General features: G+C 45.3%; 2 protein-coding genes across 2 annotated transcripts in view; one reads left to right on the top strand and one right to left on the bottom strand.

Moving 5' to 3' along the window:
• CHRNB3 (cholinergic receptor nicotinic beta 3 subunit) overlaps positions 1–21367 on the top strand; it is a 69395-nt gene that overhangs the window by 35740 nt on the left and 12288 nt on the right. The gene's annotated exons all lie outside the window — the stretch shown is intronic.
• CHRNA6 (cholinergic receptor nicotinic alpha 6 subunit) lies at positions 275–17287 on the bottom strand. Its single transcript, XM_083719312.1, has 6 exons — positions 16738–17287; positions 12418–12557; positions 10281–10325; positions 8957–9066; positions 6486–7473; positions 275–1803 (listed from the first exon to the last, which is right to left on the bottom strand). Exons 1-6 carry the CDS (start codon positions 16814–16816, stop codon positions 1681–1683), a joined length of 1485 nt encoding a protein of 494 aa, XP_083575438.1. The 5' UTR covers positions 16817–17287; the 3' UTR covers positions 275–1680.

The following is a 21367-nucleotide window of genomic DNA, read 5'->3' as shown; positions in this document are numbered from 1 at the left end:
AGAGCAAGGCTGAGTAAGTGAGCTGTGATTTGCAACCATTGGCTGATGATGAAGGAGCCTTGAGCTGTGCTGCTCTTTGGGGGCTTGTAGGACTAGTGGTTCTGCCGATTGCTTTAGGCAGTGGCGTAGCGTGGGTTGTCAGCACCTGGGGCAATGCAAGTAATTTGCATCCCCTAACCCGTGGATTTGCGCCCCCTAACCCTAACCCCCAGATGTTGCGCCCGGTGCGGCCGGCCCCCCTGCACCCCCCATGCTACGCCACTGGCTTTAGGAGTCTACTTCCTTCCAACACACTCTCTTTGCATGTTTGCAAATTAGCAGGCTTCTGTAAGTCTTCAGGGCTCTCTTCCCATCAGCAGTAAATTGACTTCATTTAAAAAACCCCCAACCAAACCCACCTCTTGGAACTTCCTAATGCTTGGAGAACTGGAATGAGCCTCCCCCATTTCCCCCATATGATATAATAGGTATTCAGAAAATATTGGCAAGAGTAATAAATTAGTAAGTTAAAATTCCTTCTGTATATCAAGCTTAACCATAACAAAAAGGAGCACATGGACATACATTTAAGGGAAAGCTCATAAACAGACGTGACTGGTTTTTGCTTCGTGGTTATAATTCGCCTCCGAGGAATCATGCCATTAGTGCGTCTCAGAATCCTGTTAGGCCAGTCAGAAGCATTTTGCAATGTTTACAACCACAGAAGAACGTGATTCCAAAACAGTCAACAGTCACAAACAATTAATATTGTGTGGGTAGCTTCCTTAGGCTGACTAGCACACTTTATTTTATTTTGTTAGGACTCCTCCATATTTCCTCTTGTCCCATTGCTTTCCCCTGGGGCAGGGAAATTGCTCTTTAGCGCTCAATCAGAGCAAACGGCAATTTGGGTTTTCTCCAGATTGCCATTTGTTCCAATCTATCACTAAAGGGCAGTTCTTCCTTTGGAAAGGAGGGGGTCAACTGGCACAAGCGGAAGTGCAGATGAGCTCTCATGGAGGATGGATGACACATCTCCAATGGATTCTCCAATGGATTTTGAAAAATGCCTGCAAATGTGGAAATAGGGTGGCAGGGAACATTTTCTCCTAATCATATAGCCATGCTTGCTCAAGCTGGCTCACCTTGAACTAGTTTCTTCAAAGAAACAATGCACCAAGAGCCTACAAATGAGCCATTTAAAAAAAATTCTAATCTACTTTTTATTAGAGATGAGAATGAGGCATGTTGCCTAATTACATTGTGTGGACCAGCTCTGTCCAATAATTTTCAAACAGGGTTCCCTGGAAGCTTACCAGGAACCGTTCGTTCCTAGTGTAGAAGCAATGTGCGGCCATAGTGGAGCAGTTGATGTGCTCCAGAACATACTTCTTGTTCACCAGTGGAGAATGCTGAGCTAGCCAATAAGCCCACTCAGTGCTCATTGGGTATGAGTGAGCTGCACACTCTAGAATCATTTACAACAAGTCAGGGTTCCATAGCAGATGTGCAAAGGTTCCTCAATGAGCAAGCCAATGTGGACAAGGTTCCCTGAGGGTGGAAAATGCGAAAGCCAATAGAAATAAAGAAGAAAACATTGCTCTTTTGACCTGAGGTGAAAGCAGACATTCTACTGCAGGAGGACGACTTGAATATAAAACTGAAAGGTACACGTAGAGCAAAACTTGAACAGTCAGTGAATTATGTGTCTGCTATCAGGGGCTGTAGGAATAATCCTGCAGTCCCAAATACACAGAGAATTATGAACACCCACAGGAACACTCTGTCAATTACCATGGCAACGTATTTCCAGTCATCTTCCACCTGTAAACACACAAGAAGACATATCATATTTAATGTGCCAGGTTTAGACACAATTCAGCTTTCCCCAGGTAATAAAACATTATCAGTTTGAGGTTCTGCTGAAAGAAGTGTTTTGCCCATTCAATTGTGACATTTTCCAGCTGGGCAGTGTGTCAGTACAATCTCAGTGCAAACCCAGTTTCTGTACATAGATACAGTGTTGATCCCTTGGAACAACTTTGGACAATAAATCAACAGGAATTTCAGGCCTCCATTTGGTCATAAAATGTCTGCCTGTTATCTTGTTCCCAGGGCTACCAGTAATGTCAATTTCCCTCTTCTATGAAGTACAGCTACTGTTCCGTTTTATTACAGTGCACTCTTCAAAGAGCTCAGTGGAAAGAGCAAGATGGAAGATGGTCATCTTCTCTCTGCATTAGGAAGCTTTCCAGTAATTCCACTACAGGCAAAGACCCCAAACTGGCTGGGACCCTACACTGTAGCTTACTTAGCATAATGGTTAATCCAGGCTTGGCCCCAAAGCTCCAGTTCAACCCTATGTTTGTCTTTTGGCTCCCTTTCAAGACAGCTCCTTTGTTCCCTTGCATCAGCACAGCTCTACAGAATTCAATAGGGCTACATTGATTGACCACCACCCTGGGACGAGGGCCTCCATTTCTGTAGAACTTCTAAGTGCATATTCAGTGTCTTCATGCCAAAGAAAATGATACCCTGCTAAGCATGAAATATTTATCCATTTAAATACGCAAACCTATTAGCATAATTGCTGAGTCCCATTTTTAAAAGCTGTTGCTCCCGTTTGTTTACTTACAGAGATGGCCCCACAAAACAGTGTTATTTAACTAGCAGCAAAATCCCCACACAATGTTAAGAAGGAGTTTTGCTGGTTGCTGCTTATCACTAGGTGCCCATCTTCACACCTGATCCTTTGCTTCCAGGATGGCCAGTGTATAGGGATTGGCAATGCCAGAGACCTGCTGAAACCCATTCCTAGCAGTGGTTGACTGCTTAATCCCAGAGCTTCCTAGACCTGCTACTCCACCTTCTTGCTGCTTCTGCTTGTTCACCTGCCCACTCAAAGTGAGCAAGCAGCGAGAGGATAGAGGGGGAGGAGGAGGAGCTGCTGCAAGTTTTTTCCTTTCCCTCCGGAAAGTGGTACAAACTGGGCCTAGAGGGAGAGGTGAGTGACTGGGCAGTGGAAAGAGTGCCAAGGAAGTGGAGAGCTCCCAAGGAGGGAATTTACTGAGGACACTTTGCCCAAGGACCCCTAAAACCTGAAATGGGCACTTCTTCTAGACCTGCTAAACACTAGTCTTTCGCCCCTGTCATTAGTACTGGGTTTGTGGATTGCTAGACATACAAATAGGTATGAGATGAAGCTGGAGATTGGTACAATGGTTGCTGATATCAAAAAGGCACTGTTTTTTTCACCTCAAGCCTGGCAAAGTGGCATTATCCCAGTGTGCAGGTAACTACATACCGGGGCAAAATGTTGCAAGCTTGCCAAACGCAGTCAATGGACAGTGCCTCTCGTGCTAGCACTGGAAGAGAGGTGCAGGAGGAGTAGGTGGGCCAACGGTGAGTCATGTGACTATTTAATAAGACTATTTAATAATTTGTTAATAGTTATGCCCATATGGAACAGGGAAGAGGCAGAGGGACAGATCCAGAGTGTCTGGGGCAACCTGGTCAGATGGGTGGGGTATAAATAATAAAATGATGTTGATGGAATAGGACATCCCTATTTTCATCAGAGAAATGTTGGAGGTTATGAGGCAGGTCTGGGAAAAGACTCATATTTGAACCCTTGGAGAACTGTTGCCAGTCAACAAAGATAACATTGACCTAGACAGGGATCAGCAAACTTTTTCAGCAGGGGCCTGGTCCACTGTCCATCAGACCTTGTGGGGGGCCGCACTATATTTTGAAAAGAAAAAAAAAAAAGAACGAATTCCTATGCCCCACAAATAACCCAGAGATGCATTTTAAATAAAAGGACACATTCTACTCTTGTAAAAACACGCTGATTCCCAGACTGTCCACGGGCCAGATTTAGAAGGCGATTGGGCTGGATCCGGCCCCCGGGCCTTAGTTTGCCTACCCATGACCTAGTCCTAGATGGACTAATGGCCTGACTTGGTATTGTTCCCAGGATATTCTCTCTCTCTCTCTCTCTCTCTCTCTCTCTCTCTCTCTCCCTCCCTCCCTCTCCCTCTCCCTCTCCCTCTCCCTCTCCCTCTCCCTCTCCCTCTCTTTCTTTCTCTCTTCAACAGATCCCTCTTCAATACAACAGTACAACAGGGGTTGCCAACCTTTCTGGGCCCGTGGCCCGTTTGCAAAACCAGAGAGAGACTATTGTGGGTACCACACACATGCTGCAATCAAGCACACAACACAGCCTATTCTATTGGCACTAACAGAATGCTTCTTCAACCTAATTTCAGTGGGGAGAGGGGGCCCTGTGTTAGGGAGACCACAAGAGCCCTGAGGACCAGAGAGCCCAGGGGTGAAGGCTGAAGGAAAAGAGAACATGTTCGCACTTGCATTAGATGCTTTTTCCTTTCTAAAATGGAAAAGCTTTCCTGGTATGGATAACCATTGCAGTGCTGCCCACATAAAATCACAGGCTTGTTCCCTGAGGTGCAGCCTTCATTTCTGTTGAAACCGTAGGGAGCTTTCTTCCCTCAACAGCTCCCATAGTAATTACATTATTTACATTACAACAGCTGTTCAAGGATCCTACTGAGATTAACATCCCCGTTGTGCTGCCACGTTCTCAGAAAGACGCCAAAATGCTTCTAGCCTAAGTACACAAGACAGATGGGATCTGGGGAAGGTGGGAGATGGAAGCACCTTCATATTATAGCAAGGGCTCTGAGGTAAAATAAATGGCGGCAGCAGTTCTTAGACACTGGAAGACTACTGTAATGACATGAGCCTGGAAATCAGCGACAGCCAGGACTCTGAGGAAGAAGGGAAAGGGCTGTAGTTCAGTCACGGCACGTCTGCTTGTCATACAGAAGCTCCCAGGGTCAACCCGCAGCATGAACAGGTAGCAGACCCTCCAAGTGTCCTTATTTTCCAGGGACAGTCCCAGATTTACAGAAGCTATCCTGGTTTCTGATTTGATCCTGGAATGTCCCGCTTTCCCTTGGGACGTCCCTATTTTCATTGGAGAAATGTTGGAGGGTATTGAGTTAAGTGAGTCCCAAGCCAAGGAAATAAGTAACTATACAACCTTTAGAAGACATCTGAAGGCAGCCCTGTAGAGGGAAGCTTTTTGTAATGTTTAATGTTTTATTATGTCTTTATGTATGTTGGAAGCCGTCCAAAGTGTCTGGGGCAACCTGGTCAGATGGGTGGGGTATTAATGATGATGATGATGATGATAACAATAATGGAACAGGACGTCCCTATTTTCATCAGAGAAATGTTGGAGGTTATGAGGTAGGTCTGGGAAAAGACTCATATCTGAACCCTTGGAGAACTGCTACCAGTCAACATAGATAATATTGACCTAGATGGACCAATGGCCTGACTTGGTATTGTTCCCAGGATTCTCTCTCTCTCTCTCTCTCTCTCTCTCTCTCTCTCTCTCTGTGTGTGTGTGTACACAGCCTCCATCAGCTTTATTTAAGTGCCTCTGCTAACAAGCATTAGCCAGCTTCCCATGTTCCTAAGAATCAACTGGATCAGGTACACCACTGGTGCAAACTGTGGAGGTGCTCTAAATTCAGGACTAGGCCCCGGCACCAAGCCAGAGTCTGTCAGTCAGGTGCCCCTTGGACCAGGGGCCCCTGATCCAAAATCCCCAGAGACAGCACCCCTTAAGCCTCATTCCGCTGAGGAACTACCCTTTCTGCTGACATTGGTGCCTGCTCACCAGTGTGACACTGGGCATGTACCCATTTAGCAATGCTTCCCCTCTCTTCTGGAGTTCTACAGAGCTACACTGGAGTTCAGAAGGAGCTGCTTTTCATTTCAGGGAGTGTCACTGTTTGTTCTGGAAAAAGGCCTTCACCATTTTCCTTACTGACGCCCTGAGAACTTACATGGCACCAGGGCCAGCACCAATCAAGGTCTTGAGCCTTCTGCCACTGCTTGTGTTATGCACCAAATTTATTGATGATGATGATGATGGTGATAACAATAATAATTTATTTATACACCACCCATCTCAGTGGCTCCCAAAATAATATTAAAAACGCAATAAAATATCAAACATTAAAAACTTCTCTAAACAGGGCTGCCTTCAGATGTCTTCTAAAAGTCAGATAGTTGTTTATTTCCTTGACATCTGATGGGAGGGCATTCCACAGGGCGGGCACCACTACTGAGAAGACCCTCTGCCTGGTTCCCTGTAACCTCACTTCTCACAGTGAGGGAACCACCAGAAGGCCCTCAGAGCTGGACTTCAATGTTCGGGCTGAACGATGGGGGTGGAGATGCTCCTTCAGGTATACTGTGGACTTTTGAGGACTTTTGACCAATACCAGGTGCTGTCCAGCTGTTGTTGGACTATAACTCCCATCAGACACAGCCACCCTGGCTGATGGTCAAGCATGATGGAAGTTATAGTTATAGCAACAGCTGGAGGGCACTGTGTTGGGGAAGACTGACCTCTATAACTCAGCTGCTGGTTCTCAGATACAAATTCATTCTCAAGACACCAGAACGCTTACCTCTTTGGTCTCATTCTGACTCCTCATGTTTTCTGCGATGAACTGGACACTGCTAATTACTTCTTTGACCTCAGGGGAGTATTCTGCTTGCTCAGCCCCCCATTTAGCCGACTGGTGGCTTGGTCTCCTTTTCTTACCCGTGGACGGTTCACTGGGTTTGTCGCAGTGGCAGCATCTGTGCTCGCCGTAGACTTTCGCTTCCCCTGGGTCATCGGCCTTTTGCTTGCTGGATTTAGCGGCACCATTTTTCTTGGTTTTCTTAGGCTGGGCTTCGATGTGTTTCTGGACAGGTCTCTTCATCATCAGGACTTTGGGCAGGAGACGGAGGAAAACGGTTTTCACCCACTTGGGCATTGTGTGAGTCATCGGAGTCCTGTAGTGGATGTTCAGTACAAAGACCGTGACAACGATAGAGAGAGTCACAAATATCATGGTGAACAGCAGGTATTCTCCTACCAGAGGGATTACCAGAGAGGTAGAGGGGATTGTTTCTGTGATTACCAACAGGAACACGGTCAAAGAAAGTAGGACAGAGATGCAAAGGGTCACTTTCTCTCCACAGTCAGATGGAAGGTAGAAAACCAGTACAGTCAGGAATGAAATGAATAGGCAGGGGATGATCAGATTAATGGTGTAGAACATGGGCAGCCTTCGGATATAAAACGAGTAGGTGATGTCGGTGTAGATCTCCTCACAGCAGTTGTACTTGATATCGTGTTTATAGCCAGAAGCATCAACTATTTCCCATTCGTTATTCTCCCAAAGGTCGTTCATATCCACTTTGGAGCCAACAATTAGAAGGTCAATTTTAGCTTTGTCGTAAGTCCACGACCCAAATTTCAGGGAGCAGTTTTGGTGATCGAAGGGGAAGAAAGTAATATCCATGGGGCAGGAGCTTTTAAAGATGGCGGGTGGCGTCCATGTGATGGTACCATCATATTTGAGAAGAGCTTTGGTCCGCCCTTCGACCTGGAAATCTCCAACGGCACTGGAAATGCAAACACAAGGCAGTCTTAAGTTGTACCATGCAATTTTAATACAGAAGGATTTGGTTTGGTTTTGATTATATATATATATATATATATATATATATATGCTTTCGTAGATTTTCACGGGTACAGGAATGCAGGTTTTGGTGTCCTCGGGTGTCTTCCCGTGTAAAAGTTGGGGTGTCTAGGCGACGTTTCGACGAGGTCTCACTCGTCATCTTCAAGATGACGAGTGAGACCTCGTCGAAACGTCGCCTAGACACCCCAACTTTTACACGGGAAGACACCCGAGGACACCAAAACCTGCATTCCTGTACCCGTGAAAATCTACGAAAGCAAATATCTTACCTCTACGGGGAGGAAACCTTCCAGCTGACAAGATGAAGATGACGAGTGAGACCTCGTCGAAACGTCGCCTAGACACCCCAACTTTTACACGGGAAGACACCCGAGGACACCAAAACCTGCATATATATATATATATATATATATATATATATGTGCTTTCGTAGATTTTCACGGGTACAGGAATGCAGGTTTTGGTGTCCTCGGGTGTCTTCCCGTGTAAAAGTTGGGGTGTCTAGGCGACGTTTCGACGAGGTCTCACTCGTCATCTTCAGGCTGGTGCTTTCGGCTTCTTGTTACTGGAACAGAGCGGGATCTCAATGTTTGAGTTCCTATAAATACTGTAGAGGGGGTGTGGTGTCTAGCCTCCAATGTTCTGGGCAGAGAGGAAGTTCCCAGGCTAGTGTGCCTTTTCTTCTTTTGTTCCTTAATTACTTGAGAGATACCTTGAGTGATTTCTTGAGTGATATCCTGAGTACCACTTAGGTGGGTCATTAGGTGTGGATTAGTTGCTAAAGTCTTTGTGTCTTGACCTCTTGAACTTTGTGAAGAGTTTTCCTGAGAAGATGGCTGCAATCCCTACACAGATCTGGCTGACACAAGCCACAAAACCACAGCTCGCCCCTATACACGAAGCCAAGCCAAAGCACAACTAAGTGCAATACAGCCATCTTCTCAGGAAAACTCTTCACAAAGTTCAAGAGGTCAAGACACAAAGACTTTAGCAACTAATCCACACCTAATGACCCACCTAAGTGGTACTCAGGATATCACTCAAGAAATCACTCAAGGTATCTCTCAAGTAATTAAGGAACAAAAGAAGAAAAGGCACACTAGCCTGGGAACTTCCTCTCTGCCCAGAACATTGGAGGCTAGACACCACACCCCCTCTACAGTATTTATAGGAACTCAAACATTGAGATCCCGCTCTGTTCCAGTAACAAGAAGCCGAAAGCACCAGCCTGAAGATGACGAGTGAGACCTCGTCGAAACGTCGCCTAGACACCCCAACTTTTACACGGGAAGACACCCGAGGACACCAAAACCTGCATATATATATATATATATATATATATATATATATATATATATATATATATTTAAAGCTGTAAAATGATGAGGAACTAGAGTTCATACTTGTTGTATAACACAATATCAGGTTTCCATATTTTATCCGCTGGCACACGGATAAACTCAATCCCTTCGTATTCCATTGGATTCCACCGCAGTTTGTAGTCGTTCCAAATCTAAAAGAGAGAAAAAACTAGTTTTTGGATCCTAGAAAATTCACCCTTCACCTGCAGCTTGATTTTCAGGGCTTTTGTAGATATTTCTTCCTTCACCCAAAGCCTCTTTGTTTAGCAAGAGTGGATTTTGGGCATGATGGCTATGTTTGAGATTGGATTTTGGGCATGCTGGCTATGTTTGAGATTGGATTTTGGGCATGCTGGCTATGTTTGAGATTGGATTTTGGGCATGATGGCTATGTTCTACCTCCACTGTCTCTGAATGCTATTTGCCGGGAATCACAGGTGGGCCAAGTGCTGCTGCACTTAGGTCCTGCTTTCGGTTATCCCCACAGGCATCTGGTTGGCCACTTTGAGAACAAGATGCTGGACTTGATGAGCTAGTGGCCTGATGCAGCAAGCTCTTCTTCTGCTCAAACACCACTTGAACATGAATGTCACTGTGTTGCCTTAGACAACAGTGTTAGACATCCAGACAGAGGGCCTTCCTGGCAGTGGCGCCCGCCCTGTGGAACACGCACCCATCAGATGTCAAGGAAATAAACAACTATCAGACTTTTAGAAGACATCTGAAGGCAACCCTGTTTAGGGAAGTTTTTAATGTTTGAAGTTTTATCGTATTTTTAACATTCTGTTGAGAGCCGCCTAAAGTGGCTGGGGAAACCCAGCCAGATGGGCGGGGTGTAAACAATAAATTATATTATTATTGTTATGAAGATATAATAGAATAACTTCATATATTTTTATTTAGTTTTATTCTATTTTAATAATTTATATACCACTTTATACCATAGTGTCTAAGCAGTATACAACAAGGATATACCATAAATAATAAAATCAGTTAATAATAATAATAATAGTAATAATAATAATAATAATAATAATAATAATAATAATAATAATAATTTATTTGATTAATATACAGCTCTTTATCATAAGAACTCAGGGTGGCTCACAGACTGTATTTCAAATTTTTGTAACTCATACTGGGACCCTTGGGTGTAGGACAGATAATAAACCAAAATAATAGTGATAATAATAAACACCACAGTAATCTATGAGTGGTAATACTATGGATGTTGTGACAGCAAGATCCCCCCTCACAATAGATTCCTGCTTCCTCATCCCAGGAACTGTTTTGGAGCCATCCCAACCATAACTTTGAAGCCCAGCACTATTGTGAAATACACCCTAGCGCACAAATATCCACTTACATGTCGCAGCCATAGATTGGTTTCCATAATCTGATTGACTTCATCCTAGAGACAGAAGAGGGCAAATGATTTACTCCTACAGTTGTATCATGGGGCTGCTTCACACATTCTCTTAGGGTGCAGACGGAGGTATGGGAAGCAATCTCGGAGGCTTCCATGGGCCCTCCTGATTGCAGGCAGGAGAGATCAGGCACATTTGTGGAGGGTAGGTCTATTATCAAGAAGAAGAGTTTGGACTTGATATCCCATCTTTCACTCCCCTTAAGGAGTCTCAAAGCGGCTAACATTCTCCTTTCCCTTCCTCCCCCACAACAAACACTCTGTTAGGTGAGTGAGGCTGAGAGACTTCAGAGGAGTGTGACTAGCCCAAGGCCAGCAGATGCATGCAGAGGAGCGGGGAAGCCAACCCGGTTCACCAGATTACGAGTCCGCCACTCTTAACCACTACACCATCATTAGCCATGCCATTTTCAGAGGCAATATATCTCTAAACTCTGGGTACCCACAAAGTTTTTCTGTTGCCTTCAGGACATGCTTGGGAACTGGCAAAGGTATCTGGCTAGTTACTGTTGGATGCAGGATGCAGGACTAGGCAGACTTTTGGATTGATCCAGCAAGGCAGGTGTTATGCTCTTAACATGTATGATAACCTCCTCCTTTTCTATATCTGTCAAGATCCTGAGTCAGGTGTAGGTCAGCGATAAGAAAGATGGTGTCAGTGAAGTTAACTATTCAAAGAAAACAAAGGCAGTGCAGGTCTACTGATCTCATCAACTCTTCCCAGTAGGTCTTGCCCCCAATGAGGCAATTGCAAGGCTGAAGGTCCCTGCCTTCCCACAGCTGCCTCTTCAGGGTCCGTCCCCCCAGCAATAATAGACTGCATATGCATGCAACCAATCTCTCTGCTCTTTTAGGCTTGCCATACAGTGGTACCTTGGGTTACATACGATCCAGGTCACAGACGCTTCAGGTTACAGACTCCACTAACCCAGAAATAGTACCTCAGGTTAAGAACTTTGCTTCAGAATGAGAACAAAAATCGAGCAGCAGCGGTGCGGTGGCAGCAGGAGGCCCCATTAGCTAAAGTGGTGCTTCAGGTTAAGAACAGTTTCAGGTTAAGAACGGACCTCCGGAACGAATTAAGTACTTAACCTGAGGTACCACTGTATTTCAAAAAGTGAAAATCCGGACACAAAAGTTGCTGAGCCTTTTTGGCAAAATTGCAAAAGGAAAAACAAAGACATTTTTGAGCTATTTTTAAGGAAAAATCAGCAAAAACAACACTGCCGACATGGGTCGATATATGTCCAGATTTCCCCGGACATTTTCCCGATTTCCACCCGGACACTGCTTCCGACTGCGGTATTCCGGGTATGTCTGGGAAAATCTGGATGTATGGGAACCATACCTCTTTTTGTTTCCCTTGTGTGTTCTGGGAGACCAGGGAGTGGGAGGGGAACTGACCACAGCAGCAGGAGGAGATTTTCGGGATTCAGCAGCTGGCCTCATTTCTCCTGGCCCTCCTCCTTCTCTCCAGGATGATTTTAATGATTTCTATGCAATTCTACACACACCAAGCAAAACTAAGCCACCCAGAGTGGCTGGGGAAACCTAGCCAGGTGGGCGGGGTATAAATAAAAATAAATAATCTATTACAGTAAGAGCTGTTTGACAGTGGAATTTGCTGCCAAGGAGTGTGGTGGAGTCTCCTTCTTTGGAGGTCTTTAAGCAGAGGCTTGACAACCATATGTCAGGAGTGCTCTGATGGTGTTTCCTGCTTGTCAGGGGGTTGGACTCGATGGCCCTTGTGGTCTCTTCCAACTCTTCTATGATTCTATGATTACTAAGCTATATTAATTTAAGCAAAATTTCTTTGGAATTCCCAAATCATGCTACAACTTTTTAGCACCCATCATTTTTTAATGTTGAAAAATTCAACTGATCCATTGCACACATGGAGCACTTCGTGAACCACAAAGATGGGAATGGAGAAAATTCTCCAGCAAACTGAGCACTGCACATCCAGGGTTTTCATCTATGTGCTGGAGCCCCTGGGTAAGGGTGAGTCTTCTATGACCAGAAAGTTTGGATTGCACAGCACCTAACTATCTGGCCGGCACTGCGCATTTAGCCTTACCACATTTGCAAGCTGTGTAATTGCCACTTCAAAATACACTGTAACTGGATCTGACACGTTTTCCACAGGTCTGATGTACTGGTTGTAACGGGAGAAGAGTTTGTGAAACAGCCTTTCTTCAGATTTGCATGCCAAGCCATCTAGGGAAGGAAATAGCAGAAGGAAGAAGTCACTGAACACGGGGCAAGAAAGTGGAATAATAATAATAAAAGATAAGCCTTCAGACATTTGAATATTCATTCATACCCTTTAAAGGTTTTAATCACATTACAATACCAACTGCTGCATGCTGAATTAATGCCTGATAAGCCACTGAATTATTCTGCAGCAGAGAGATTTGGTCCTGGCGAGCACCTGTCTGTCACACACAAACACAACTGGATTCATGGCAACAGGGCTGGCCAAGGATTCTTATGTGTGACAGTATCACGATCGATAACACTGGCAACACAATGGGCGTGGTTGACTAAACTGTGGCCTGGGGTCAGGATCGGATTTAGGTTTGATGAGGCCCTAAGCTACTGAAGGTAATGGGGCCCTTTATATGTCCAGCTGTCCTTTCTCAACAACAAATTGTCTCTGTTTTTGTGTTGAATACATGCTATATAGTAATTTATGGACGTAATCGGTATCTAAAGCCATTTGCACATAACAAAATATGTATTTAATCAAAGTAATTGATATAGAGGGACACAGGTGGCACTGTGGGTTAAACCACAGAGCCTAGGGCTTGCTGATCAGAAGGTCGTCAGTTCAAATCCCTGCGACGGGGTGAGCTCCCGTTGCTCAGTCCCTGCTCCTGCCAACTTAGCAGTTCGAAAGCACGTCAAAGTGCAAGTAGATAAATAGGTACCGCTCCGGCGGGAAGGTAAACGGCCTTTCCGTGCGCTGCTCTGGTTTGCCAGAAGCGGCTTAGTCATGCTGACCACATGACCCGGAAGCTGTACGCCGGCTCCCTCGGCCAATAAAGCGAGATGAGTGCCGCAACCCCAGAGTCGGTCACAACTGGACCTAATGGTCAGGTGTCCCTTTACCTTTACTTTTAATTGATATAGAAATGAGCAAACCAGTGATACTTTAGGGAGCAGGCTAGCAGGCGGGGCCCATTACTTACATCATAGGAGCCTTCACAACACAAAACACTCTTGCTCTATGTAGGTTTTATTTTATTTGTTTTTATCTTATATTTTGGAAATGTACACCCAGTTTTTTTCTTTAAGTTTTTGGGGGGCTCCCAAGAGAGTGGGGCCCTAAGCTATAGCTTGTTTAGCTTATACGTAAATCCGGCACTGCCCGGGGTTCACACATGCCTATGGATTACTCAGAAGCAGTATCATCCGATGATGTTGCATGTTGGGTGGTTTCGTTTGTTTGGAGAAATGGTAGGCAAACTGTCCTGGATAGGTTTGCATTCCTTCTCATGGATCAGTCAGTCTGGGAGCACACATCGATCCAGCCTTATCCTTAAAGCCCTACATGCCTCAAGGCCTGTTTAACTGAAGGAACACCTCCTTCACTTGCAAATGGGAGAGCCAACTGCTCTACTGGCACTGGCTCCTGTGCTTTTATCAGGAATATTATTTATTGACCATTTGGCATGTGAAGGGAGAAATACAAGCTGCAGAGGAATTACTGGGCTAGCCTGTACAAAATGACTTGGCCAAGCTAGGGCCATTAAGGAACAATACAGGGCCATTGAGAACCATTGGCAATGCAAGAGAACTGCCCTTCCCCTTTGCCATGAGGTGTGAGCAGAGACTGGGGGTTTGGAAGGTTGCCAAGGTAACTGGGTGTGAGGTGACAGGAAAAGAAAGTCTTGAGCAAGAGTTGTTGGCAGGAAGAAGAAGGAAGAAGGACTGGGATCCATCTTGGGCAGGCTGGCTGAAGGCTGGCTGGGAGAGATTCCTTGGACTCTATGGGTGCAGGGCTGTGTGGTACAAGTCCCTCTTGAAATGACCATGCTGTAAGATCCGGACTCCCTCCATGCAGACTGAAGGTGCAAATTGGTGAATAAACCATATTTCTTAAAGCTACGGCAGCCTCCGCCATGTCTCAGTTTTCCAAAGGACCACAGACCTTGAGTGAATGCCTGGAACCCCATAGGCTCTTGCCACTGTTTGGCAGAGAGAGAGGGGGAGGCACCCAACTTTTGTAACATTATTTATTTGGGAAACACCCACCCCACCTTTCCATTTAGGAAAAAAACAACCCCAAGAGGCAGCTATCATCATATTAGCAAGTGAGACTGTAACTTTATTCAGATGTTATATGAACGCATGGAGAGGGAGAGTAAGGATGTTTGTATCTGGCCTCTGTGTAAGTCCTTAGAAGGTCTGAAAGTGCTTCTGCACCTATAACTGTATGCATTGAAGTTAGGTGCCCATATAATGCTGCCTCACTGCCCCTCAGCATGTTAATACCATATCTGAAAAGGGTAAATGCCTATCTCCATGCTGAGAAAAGCTTCACCTGCTGGTTTCTGTACATTATGGTACTTTGGAAGACACAGGAGCAGGCCAAATATTTGGGGTCATACCTCGGGTTGCGAATGTGACCCGTGCGGGAGGCGCGTTCGCAACCCGCAGCATTAGCAGCCTGAATCGCTGCGTCAGCACACACGCGTGATGCGAGTCGGCGCTTCTGCGCATGCGCGTGATGCCATTTGGTGCTTCTGCGCATGCGCGAGCACTGAAACTCGGAAGTAACCCGTTCTGGTACTTCTGGGTTCAGCACCGTCCGCAACCTGAAAACACACAACCCACAGCGTTCGTAACCCGAGGTATGACTGTATAGTCTGGAGAAGAAGCTGCTGTTAAAGGCAAACAACATTTTCTTGAGAGGGTGGTGAGAATGCTGACAACTCAACTTCTTGAGTCTCAGCCTCTGTAGCAAAAAAAAAAAAAAAAGTTTGGGAATTGCTGGCTAACAAGCATGAGCTAGTTACAGATAGGTAGCCGTGTTGGTCTGCCATAGTCAAAACAAAATAAAAAAATTCCTTCCAGTAGCACCTTAAAGACCAACTAAGTTAGTTCTTGGTATGAGCTTTCATGTGCATGCACACTTCTTCAGATACACTGAAACAGAAGTCACCAGACCCCTCTATATAGTGAGAAGGTGGGGAGGGGTGTTACTCAGAAGGGTGGTGGGAATGGGTGATTGGCAGATAGCTGTGATGAGCCTGTTGACGACTGTAATGAGCTGTAAGTGGGTTTGCTGACATTTCAGTGTTGCTTTAAAAAAACCCAGTCTTGGTCCTAAGTTTTCAACAGCAGCCTGACTTGATCAAATTAAGCAGGCAAAGTCTTTTCCATTACCCATTTCATTGCCAGGTTATTTTTTGTGCACATCACTGTTTTTGTTAAAGGCAGAGAAGCAAGATCGGGCCCCCCTAACTGTGAGAACGGCATTGATCTTCGTCTTAAATTCAGCCTCAAAAAGAGGGCCTTGCATGTTTTGGCAAGCATGACTCGACAACAGTTTGCGAAGAAACTGTAGCACTTTGGTATGAGAATCTGTCTGTTTCCCCCCCCCCCCCTTGGTCCTTGTCCTCCCCTTTCTCTTGCCAGGCGGCCCCGATCCACAAAGTGCCATTTGCAGTCAGATGCCACGCAGCCTTGCTCAAAGGTAAGTTCTGCTGAGTTTAATAGGGTTTACTCTCAAGGAGGTGTGCATAGGCTTGCACCTCTCTAGCAGCAGCTTAGTGGTTAGAACATCTGGTTTGTGTGTAGAAGGTCAGGGTTCAACCCCTACCATCTTCCGGCAGTGTCCCCTGAGTGAAACCCTGGAGAGCAGCTGCCAGCCAGTGCTGGCAATACTGAACTAAATGAACAAATGATTAGATTCCTATGTCCAGTCTGTGTGGAAGAAACAGAGGCCAAGAATCCCTCGCAAAACAAAACCACTTCGTCTTTTGAAATAGCCACTGGTATTTTGCGACAGAATCTCTGCCTAACCCTCACAGGGTTGTTGTGAAGATAAAAGAGTGTGTACCCCACCTTGAAGAAAAGATGGGGGTAGAAGTGTAACATTAAATAACAAATAAACAAACTTATTTCCAGATAGATACATCTCCCCCACTTCAATTAAACTAGATTATAGAATATAGAAACCTCATACTTTGCATTCATAAATACAGCTGCCTCTTTAACCAAGTATTTGGGTCACCTACCTAGCATTCCAAATAATAAAAAGCACGCATACAACAATCTTTTCTTTTGAGCTGGATTCAAAAGGATTAATCGCCAGCATTATAAATGTCTAAAGAGAAATATAGGGCAGGCTGGGGGGTGAGGAGAGAGACACAAGATAAAAGCAACTTACCTTGAAGGAGGATGAATAACACGTTTGCCCACAGATAGAAAGTGAAATAAAGAAACCCCAAGCATTTCTGAGAAAGCATTGTCCGACGAGCACAGATGCTCTCTCCTCCAAGAGAGGAAAGAAAGAAAGAAGAAGATGATGGGGAGGTGAATAAGTCCCTCAGATCTTCAGTGCTGCAATAAGTAGTTCAGTTTAGCACCCCAAGCTGCAGCCATATACAGATGATGGTTTTAAATAAACGTGCCATCCTTTGAGAGAGGGAGGGAATCTTCCATAGAAGGAAGAGTTTTACTGCCTGCTCTTTAAGAGGAGACAACATTGACGGACATCAGGTGACTCCTCACATTTCACAAAAGTGTGTGTGTGTGTGTGTGAATGAGAGAGAGAGAGAGAGAGAGAGAGAGAGAGAGAGAGAGGACTGCACAGCAGAGACTGGCTGCATAGTGCAGAAGGCAGTTCCCAAGTACGGCTCGGAGACTTGTGCAGTGCTGCAGTGTTGATCTGACTCAGGAATCTACCTTTTAAAACTCCCCGGTGTTTCATTTTGGCTGCGGAGATATGGTGGGCAGTGTGTGGCTCAAACCAAGTTGCCAACTTTAGCGCTGGCTCAGTTTCCGTGCTGATGCAGATGTGGCAGGCAGAAATGGAAGCAAGGGTAGCTTTTCCCAACAGGGAGATTGAGGGGATGGAGAAAGCTACACCTGCTTCCATTTCTGCCCATCATGTTTCTGATTTCATTCTGCTTTATGTATTTTATTTTTTTGTAATGGCTTTGGCTATTTTGTCAAATATTTGTACAATTCCTACACCTGCTTAATTTCTGCATACTGGGTGGGTGTTTTAAAAGGCGGCAGCCATGCACCCAGCACCTTTGTGGGGGTCATCTATTTTTCATTTGTTATGTTGGTGCTGTTTTTATCATATTGTTAATATTTGGTCCAGTTCCCACCAATAATACCCTGGCTGGATGAGTTTCATGAGAGCTCAGTTGGTATAGCGGCTCAGAGCGGGAAGTCTCTCATTCAAAGGTCACTCCCATGACAAACTCAATGAATGACTTTAGGCTGCATCTGTTTCCAGAAACTATGTATACATATGAATGTACATAGGTGAGGGATTTGATGTTGTAGATGGTGACCCTCATGGTTCATCTCCGTATGAACCACAATGTATACACAAGTGGTACATTGTACAATTATTCACATGTGACCTTCAATGAACATACGGTCTCTCAGACCCTCCAAGTGTTCCTATATTCCAGATTTTCCAGTCCCAGATTTACAGCAGCTGTCTTGGTTTCCGATTTGATCCCGGAATGTCCCAACTTTCCCTAGTACGTTCCAATTTCCATTGGAGAAATGTTGAAGGGTATGGAGTTATCTGACCCCCTAAGCCATTTGAAGGCAACCCTGTATAGGGAAGGTTTTTTTAAAATGTTTTATTATGTTTTTATATATGTTGAAAGCTGTGCAGAGGCAACCCAGTAAGATCTGTGGGGTATAAATGGTAAAATTATCATTATGGAATGGGACATCCCTGTTTTCATCAGAGAAGTGTTGGAGGGTTGGTCTCTGTGTGCACTCTGTGAATAAATCAGCAGGTGTACACCTTTCCACAAAAGCACTTGTACATGTGCAGTAGAGACAGCTTGTGCCTTTGTTCAGTGTAGCATATGAACAAGCCCAGTGTCTGAAAAGAAAGTCTAGGCAGGAATGCACAGAGGAGTGCCTATGAATAGACAGGTGTCCGCTTGTAGAACTGTTTCGATAAAACTAACATGGAGAACATGGTGGGTGGGTGTAGGGGCAGAGCCCATCACCGCAACAGTGATGTCATCAGGGCAGGACTTTGGAGCAAGCACTTACTTAGCAGAATGAGTAGGCTTAGAGCCCAAATGCCCCAAGGGGTGGCTCACCACATTTTGATTTCCAAGTGGAGAAAAACAAGTTGTTGTTTTGTTGTTTAGTCGTTTAGTCGTGTCTGACTCTTCGTGACCCCATGGACCAGAGAACGCCAGGCACCTCTGTCCTCCACTGCCTCCCGCAGTTTGGTCAAACTCATGCTGGTAACCTCGAAAACACTATCCAACCATCTCGTCCTCTGTCGTCCCCTTCTCCTTGTGACCTCCATCTTTCCCAACATCAGGGTCTTTTCCAGGGAGTCTTCTCTTCTCATGAGGTGGCCAAAGTACTGGAGCCTCAACTTCAGGATCTGTCTTTCCAGTGAGCACTCAGGGCTGATTTCCTTCAGAATGGAGAGGTTGGATCTTCTTGCAGTCCGTGGGACTCTCAAGAGTCTCCTCCAGCACCATAATTCAAAAGCATCAATTCTTCGGCGATCAGCCTTCTTTATGGTCCATGGAGAAAAACATATTTCTATCTAAAGAGGTGGGGTGCTGTAAGACTATTAAAGGCCCCATCTACATGATACATTTACAGCAGTATCATACCACTTTAAATAGTCATGACTTCTCCCACTGAATCCTGGAAAGCGTGGTTGGTTAAAGGTGCTGAGAGTTGCTGGGAGACCCCTGTTCCCTTCACAGAGCTGCAATTCCCAGAGCCTAAGTCTGGAATCACCTAACTATACCATTGCACTGCAATGTGGTATAATTAATTCCTACACAGACTCATGTCTGGTATGGGCTTATGCTTCAGCCTCAGCCGCTTCATCTGCAATATGGAGGGTTGTAAACACTGGCCTACCTTGTGGAAGGGACACTTAAAACCCAAGGTAGAAATGCTAGGTATGGCTATTACTGCAGTTGCAAAAAAACAACAACACGAGTCCTCGTGGATCAAATAGCTACAGCCCAGAACTTGCACCATCATCACAATTCGTAAGACCACAGACCCAATGTTTTTTCCCCTCCAGGCGCCAATTCGTGTTGAAAGAGCCCTTAGGGGTATTTGGAGGTTGCAGCCAGGAAGCAATCTAGCATTTGTGAGGACCAGCTCTATGCATGGTTGGCAAGATCATGGGATCTATGGCAATCTCATGTGCAGAGGCTCTGCTTCTCACAAGTGGCACCTCAGCATCAGTGTTGCATTAGAAGCATGGAAGTGCTATGGAAGGGGGAGCCAACATCTTGTTATACCCCCATCCGATGTTGTGGACTAGAATTCCCATCATGCCTAAATCCTGACTGGCTGGGGCTGTTAGGAGCTGTAGTTCAAAATATCTAGAGGCCGCCCCGTTGGCTTCCCCTGGGCTATGTGCTCATGGTCATGCAAGTAAGCATGCTGGAACCACATCTGGGTATCGTTCATTTGGAGGCCTCATACATGGCGGCTCCACCTGGAGTGTGTGCATGTAGCTGCTGCAAGAAGAACAATGACAGCAACCTGGGTAAAAGCCACTCATCAGGCTGTTCCCACAAGCTGATATATCTACCGCTGTGTCGTATGCAGTAGATATATCAATGAAAACATATGATTGTTCCAAGCTGATATATCTACCGCTGTGTCGTATGCAGTAGATATATCAATGAAAACATATGATTGTTCCAAGCTGATATATCTACCGCTGTGTCGTATGCAGTAGATATATCAATGAAAACATATGATTGTTCCAAGCTCAGAAGAAAGCATCGCCTAATTTAACACAATGAACAGCCACAACGCCTCCAGATGCAGCAGATTTCAACTCCTACCATCCTGGGCTGTTGGCCATACTGACAAGGACAGAGGCAGTAGTCGTCTACACAACATCCAGAGGGCATCATATTGCCTACCTCTGATTTAATATTGAGCATGACATTTTGTACCCCTGACCAGGTTATGTTTGGGGCAGATGCATACCCTCCAACATTTCTCTGATGAGAATAGGGACATCCTATTCAGCAGCAGCAGGAACAACAACAATTATATTTATACCTTGGCCATCTGATTGGGTTGCCCCAGCCAATTTGGATGGCTTCCAGCATACAGTGGTACCTTGGGTTACATACGCTTCAGGTTACAGACTCTGCTAACCCAGAAATAGTACTTTGAGTTAAGAACTTTGCTTCAGGAAGAGAACAGAAATCGTGCTCTGGCGGCGCAGCAGCAGCAGCAGGAGGCCCCATTAGCTAAAGTGGTGCCTCAGGTTAAGAATGGACCTCTGGAACGAATTAAGTTCTTAACCTGAGGTATCACTGTATATAAAAACACAGCACAACATGAAACATTTGAAACCTTCCCTAAACAGGGCTGCCTCCAGATGACTCAGGGGTTGAATAACTCCACACCCTCCAACATTTCTCAAATGAAAATAGGGACGTCCTAAGGAAAAGCGGGACATTCTGGGATCAAATCAGAAACCAGGGCAGCTGCTGTAAATCCAGGGCTGTCCCTGGAAAACAGGGGCGCTTGGAGGGTCTGCAGATATATCATTCTGCTCAAGGTGTCCTGCTACAGATGCCGGATGAATGTTCTTCCCCTTTAAGTTGCTGGACTGCTGTGATGGAGCGGCAGTTTGTGAGGAGCTGGCAGATTACACGGCTTTGCTAGGTAGTTTTAAAACAAGCCAGGAAATCTGTGCTAGCCCTGGAAAGCACACAGCTGTTACAGTCTTGCATGCACAATTATTATTACACTAATCCATAATCAGAGAGACTGGAGCAGCGTTCTGCTGGACATTATGTAAGTGC

The sequence above is a fragment of the Podarcis gaigeae genome (assembly GCF_964106915.1).
Source record: "Podarcis gaigeae genome assembly, chromosome: 17".
In the NCBI taxonomy this organism is placed as follows: Eukaryota; Metazoa; Chordata; class Lepidosauria; order Squamata; family Lacertidae; genus Podarcis; species Podarcis gaigeae.
Note: the sequence above shows the minus strand (reverse complement) of the source record. Positions and strands in the feature narration are given on the sequence as shown.

What these genes read in the sequence shown, in the direction of transcription:
- CHRNA6 (XM_083719312.1), bottom strand. Translation starts at nt 16,816, where the DNA reads ATGCTTTCTCAGAAATGCTTGGGGTTTCTTTATTTCACTTTCTATCTG. An exon ending in TTACACAGCTTGCAAATGTG is followed by an intron (nt 10,326 to 12,417) that starts GTAAGGCTAAAT and finishes TTCTGTCTCTAG; the next exon opens with GATGAAGTCAATCAGATTAT. An exon ending in CCAATCTATGGCTGCGACAT is followed by an intron (nt 9,067 to 10,280) that starts GTAAGTGGATAT and finishes TCTCTCTTTTAG; the next exon opens with ATTTGGAACGACTACAAACT.